Raw genomic sequence first — 6,065 nt, forward strand, 5'->3', positions numbered from 1 at the left:
AGTATGAGGTCACATGGTGCTGCTCCTCTCTTCTTATAGGCTGGTGACTCCTAAAGGGGTGTGGCTGAGGCTTGTATTGTCGGACAGTGTGTGCCGTTGTCAGAAGAAGCGGAGGAGCCATGACCCAGCAGGGAGCCGCGCTGCAGACCTACAACAACGAGCTGGTGAAATGTGCGGAGCGGGGCTGGGACTCACCTCTGAACTATGACCCTTGCATTTTGACCCCTGACCTGTCCCCCCCGGAGCCACATCGTGCCCCCCCCCCCAACCGCGTCGCAACCCCATCCTGCCCCCACCCCTTGGGGCCGCATCCTGACCCCCATCCTGCCCCCACCCCTTGGAGCCGCACTCTGACCCCCCATCCTGCCTCCACCCCTTGGAGCCGCACTCTGACCCCCATCCTGCCCCCACCCCTTGGAGCCGCACTCTGACCCCCATCCTGCCCCCACCCCTTGGAGCCGCACCCTGCCCCCATCCTGCCCCCACCCCTTGGAGCCGGACCCTGCCCCCCATCCTGCCTCCACCCCCTGGAACCGCACCATGACCCCCATCCTGCCCCCACCCCCTGGAACCGCACCATGACCCCCATCCTGCCCCCACCCCTTGGAGCCGCACTCTGACCCCCATCCTGCCCCCACCCCTTGGAGCCGCATCCTGACCCCCATCCTGCCTCCACCCCCTGGAACCGCACCATGACCCCCATCCTGCCCCCACCCCTTGGAGCCGCACTCTGACCCCCATCCTGCCCCCACCCCTTGGAGCCGCACCCTGACCCCCATCCTGCCCCCACCCCCTGGAACCGCACCCTGATCTCCATCCTGCCCCCGCCCCTTGGAACCGCACCCTGACCCCCATCCTGCCCCCACCCCCTGGAACCGCACCCTGACCCCCATCCTGCCTCCACCCCCTGGAACCGCACCCTGACCCCCATCCTGCCCCCACCCCCTGGAACCGCACCCTGATCTCCATCCTGCCCCCGCCCCTTGGAACCGCACCCTGACCCCCATCCTGCCCCCACCCCCTGGAACCGCACCCTGATCTCCATCCTGCCCCCGCCCCCTGGAACCGCACCCTGATCTCCATCCTGCCCCCGCCCCTTGGAGCCGGACCCTGACCCCCATCCTGCCCCCACCCCCTGGAACCGCACCATGACCCCCATCCTGCCCCTGCCCCCTGGAACCGCACCCTGACCCCCATCCTGCCCCTGCCCCCTGGAACCGCACCCTGACCCCCATCCTGCCCCTGCCCCCTGGAACCGCACCCTGACCCCCATCCTGTCCCTGCCCCTTGGAGCCGGACCCTGACCCCCATCCTGCCCCCACCCCCTGGAACCGCACCATGACCCCCATCCTGCCCCTGCCCCTTGGAGCCGCATCCTGACCCCCATTCTGCCCCTGACCCCCATCCTGTCCCCCTTTTGACCCTTGTCCTGTTTCCCCCCCACCTCCACTTGGAGCCACGCTGCGCCCCCGCCCTGTCTTCCCTCTTCAAGCCACATCGTGACCCCTTGTCCTGTCCTGCCCCCCCTTGGAGTTGTGCGATGTCGTGTCCCCCCCCCCCCCCTTGTAGCCGTGCCGTGTCCCCTGTTCTATACCCCTCCCGTTGGCGTTGTGCCACGTTCCTCCTGTCCTGCACCCCCCCGGAGCCACTTTGTGTCCGCTGTCCTGTTGCCCCCCCCTTAACTTGTGCCTCATCCTTTGCTGCCCCCCCCCTCCGAAGCCGCATCCCCTGTCCTGCCCCCTTTGAATCCGTGCGGCACTCCCTCATCCTGTCCCCCATCTTGGAGCTGTACTGCGCCCCCCTTCTTGGAGCGGCCAGTTGCCCTCTGTCCTGGGGCCATACCATGCCCCTTTCTCCTCCTCTGAAGCAACACTGTGGTTCTCCCTCCTCGACCTGTCCACCTTGTAGCCCCCTGTTCCCCACCCCCTTGTTGTGTCCCCCATCCTGTCGCCCCCTGCACCTTCTCCCACATCCCTATCCTGCACTCGCTCCACGGCTCGGATCATTCGTAGCTTTCTGAGAAGTTGAATATGGCTGGTTACTGAACTGTAACTTCGATGATCCCCCCCCCCCCCCGTCCACTGAGCCACGTTTCATGGTGAAGCCCTGTATGATTGGCCTCTAACTTGTGACACGTCCATAATTCATTCCCCTCCATCCTGTTCATTCGCCCCTGCCAGAGTCTGTGATTTTAGCTTGTTCCTTAGTATAACCCCCAGGTCTTACCCATCGTTCCTCATCTTTCCCCCTGACCCTTGTGGTGGGCTTTGCCTCTTGTTCTGGATGCTGAGATCTCTCCTGTGCACAGATAATGCCCTAATTCTGACTCCGATCGCCCCCTCATAGCTGATCTTTGTACCACGACCTCCCGATGGTGATGGTTAATCCCCAACTGGACACATTTTAAAAGCAACAAATTCCTATATTCTCCCCCCACGATCCTACATTTCTGCCGCCAGAATGTTCCTATTTCCTCACCGCAGTCTGTGCTCCCTGATGGTTTAGGTGTTGAAGATCTTTGCAGCAAAAGGGACGAACTGAACCGACAGATCCAGCAAGAGGAGGAGGAAAAGAACAAACTGCAGAACGACATCCGGATCCTCACCGAAAAGCTGTCCAGGGTCAATGAGAGCCTCGCCAGGAAAATGGCGTCCAGGAACGAGTTTGATAAAACAATTGCCGAAACACAGGCGGCGTACATGAAGGTAGAGACTGGCACAGTGTCACTATATAGAATATAACTACTATAATACTGCCCCCTATGTACAAGAATATAACTACTATAATACTGCACCTATGTACAAGAATATAACTACTATAATACTGCCCCCTATGTACAAGAATATAGCTACTATAATACTGCTCCTATATACAAGAATATAACTACTATAATACTGCCCCCTATGTACAAGAATATAACTACTATAATACTGCCCCTATGTACAAGAATATAACTACTATAATACTGCCCCCTATGTACAAGAATATAACTACTATAATACTGCTCCTATATACAAGAATATAACTACTATAATACTGCCCCCTATGTACAAGAATATAGCTACTATAATACTGCTCCTATATACAAGAATATAACTACTATAATACTGCCCCCTATGTACAAGAATATAACTACTATAATACTGCCCCTATGTACAAGAATATAACTACTATAATACTGCCCCTATGTACAAGAATATAGCTACTATAATACTGCTCCTATGTACAAGACTATAACTACTATAATACTGCTCCCTATGTACAAGAATATAACTACTATAATACTGCTCCCTATGTACAAGAATATAACTACTATAATACTGCCCCTATGTACAAGAATATAACTACTATAATACTGCTCCCTATGTACAAGAATATAACTACTATAATACTGCACCCTATATACAAGAATGTAACTACTATAATACTGCTCCCTATGTACAAGAATATAACTACTATAATACTGCCCCGTATGTACAAGAATATAACTACTATAATACTGCCCCGTATGTACAAGAATATAACTACTATAATACTGCCCTCTATGTACAAGAATGTAACTACTATAATACTGCCCCATGTACAAGAATATAACTACTATAATACTGCCCCATGTACAAGAATATAACTACTATAATACTGCCCCTATGTACAAGAATATAACTACTATAATACTGCTCCCTATGTACAAGAATATAACTACTATAATACTGCCCCCTATGTACAAGAATATAACTGCTATAATACTGCCCCCTATGTACAAGAATATAACTACTATAATACTGCCCCCTATATACAAGAATATAACTACTATAATACTGCCCTCTATGTACAAGAATATAATTACTATAACACTGCCCCCTATGTACAAGAATATAACTACTATAACACTGCCCCCTGTGTATAAGAATATAACTACTATAATACTGCCCCCTATGAACAAGAATATAACTACTATAATACTGCCCCTATGTACAAGAATATAACTACTATAATACTGCCCCTATATACAAGGATATAACTACTATAATACTGCCCCTATGTACAAGAATATAACTACTATAACACTGCCCCCTGTGTATAAGAATATAACTACTATAATACTGTCCCTATATACAGGAATATAACTACTATAATACTGCCCCTATGTACAAGAATATAACTACTATAATACTGCCTCTATGTACAAGAATATAACTACTATAATACTGCTCCCTATATACAAGAATATAACTACTATAATACTGCCCCGTATGTACAAGAATATAACTACTATAATACTGCCCCGTATGTACAAGAATATAACTACTATAATACTGCCCTCTATGTACAAGAATGTAACTACTATTATACTGCCCCATGTACAAGAATATAACTACTATAATACTGCCCCATGTACAAGAATATAACTACTATAATACTGCCCCTATGTACAAGAATATAACTACTATAATACTGCTCCCTATGTACAAGAATATAACTACTATAATACTGCCCCCTATGTACAAGAATATAACTACTATAATACTGCCCTCTATGTACAAGAATATAACTACTATAATACTGCCCCTATGTACAGGAATATAACTACTATAATACTGCCCCTATGTACAAGAATATAACTACTATAATACTGCCCATATGTACCAGACTATAACTACTATAATACTGCTCCTATGTACAAGAATATAACTACTATAATACTGCTCCCTACGTACAAGAATATAACTACTATAATACTGCCCCTATGTACAAGAATATAACTACTATAACACTGCCCCCTGTGTATAAGAATATAACTACTATAATACTGCCCCCTATGAACAAGAATATAACTACTATAATACTGCCCCTATGTACAAGAATATAACTACTATAATACTGCCCCTATATACAAGGATATAACTACTATAATACTGCTCCCTACGTACAAGAATATAACTACTATAATACTGCCCCTATGTACAAGAATATAACTACTATAACACTGCCCCCTGTGTATAAGAATATAACTACTATAATACTGTCCCTATATACAGGAATATAACTACTATAATACTGCCCCTATGTACAAGAATATAACTACTATAATACTGCCTCTATGTACAAGAATATAACTACTATAATACTGCTCCCTATATACAAGAATATAACTACTATAATACTGCCCCTATGTACAAGAATATAACTACTATAATACTGCCTCTATGTACAAGAATATAACTACTATAATACTGCTCCCTATATACAAGAATATAACTACTATAATACTGCCCCTATGTACAAGAATATAACTACTATAATACTGCCTCTATGTACAAGAATATAACTACTATAATACTGCTCCCTATATACAAGAATATAACTACTATAATACTGCCTCTATGTACAAGAATATAACTACTATAATACTGCCTCTATGTACAAGAATATAACTACTATAATACTGCTCCCTATATACAAGAATATAACTACTATAATACTGCCCCTATGTACAAGAATATAACTACTATAATACTGCCCCTATGTACAAGAATATAACTACTATAATACTTCCCCTATGTACAAGAATATAACTACTATAATACTGCCTCTATGTACAAGAATATAACTACTATAATACTGCTCCCTATATACAAGAATATAACTACTATAATACTGCCCCTATGTACAAGAGTATAATTGCTATAATACTGCCCCCTATGTACGGGAATTTCATAGCTTTGTCACATGCAGCAGATATTTGAGCTTGGTTTTTCTCTCTGGTTTTATTACAGATCCTCGAGAGCTCACAGACATTACTGAACGTCTTGAAGAAGGAGGCGGGTAATCTCAGTAAAGCCACAGAAGTACGAGGCAATGCCCCGAGCACGTGATCTGGAGCCCGGACTCAACGTTTATGGGGCGAGATGACAATTATTGTATTATAGTATTTTTATAACGATCTGTAATGTAATAAAGAGGGCGGTATCCGGGGGTCTGTGTCCGTTCTGTGTCATGCTGAGATTTGGAGGGGTCCTCGGTTACCCTTACATGGAAACATTAACGTATACATCCAGAGCTGA

At 46.4% G+C, this 6,065-nt stretch overlaps 1 protein-coding gene across 1 annotated transcript; it reads left to right on the plus strand.

Annotated features, from left to right (window-relative positions):
- The first annotated feature begins 27 nt into the window (after window positions 1-27).
- Window positions 28-5,971, plus strand: SSNA1 (SS nuclear autoantigen 1). Its single transcript, XM_075324492.1, has 3 exons — window positions 28-171; window positions 2,506-2,705; window positions 5,778-5,971. The coding sequence occupies exons 1-3, from the start codon at window positions 120-122 to the stop codon at window positions 5,874-5,876; spliced, it is 351 nt and encodes a 116-aa protein (XP_075180607.1). The 5' UTR covers window positions 28-119; the 3' UTR covers window positions 5,877-5,971.
- The last annotated feature ends 94 nt before the right edge of the window (window positions 5,972-6,065 follow it).

This window comes from Anomaloglossus baeobatrachus, chromosome 9 (genome assembly GCF_048569485.1).
Source record: "Anomaloglossus baeobatrachus isolate aAnoBae1 chromosome 9, aAnoBae1.hap1, whole genome shotgun sequence".
In the NCBI taxonomy this organism is placed as follows: domain Eukaryota; kingdom Metazoa; phylum Chordata; class Amphibia; order Anura; family Aromobatidae; genus Anomaloglossus; species Anomaloglossus baeobatrachus.

What these genes read in the sequence shown, in the direction of transcription:
- SSNA1 (XM_075324492.1), top strand. Translation starts at nt 120, where the DNA reads ATGACCCAGCAGGGAGCCGCGCTGCAGACCTACAACAACGAGCTGGTG. An exon ending in CAACAACGAGCTGGTGAAAT is followed by an intron (nt 172 to 2,505) that starts GTGCGGAGCGGG and finishes CTGATGGTTTAG; the next exon opens with GTGTTGAAGATCTTTGCAGC. An exon ending in CACAGGCGGCGTACATGAAG is followed by an intron (nt 2,706 to 5,777) that starts GTAGAGACTGGC and finishes GTTTTATTACAG; the next exon opens with ATCCTCGAGAGCTCACAGAC.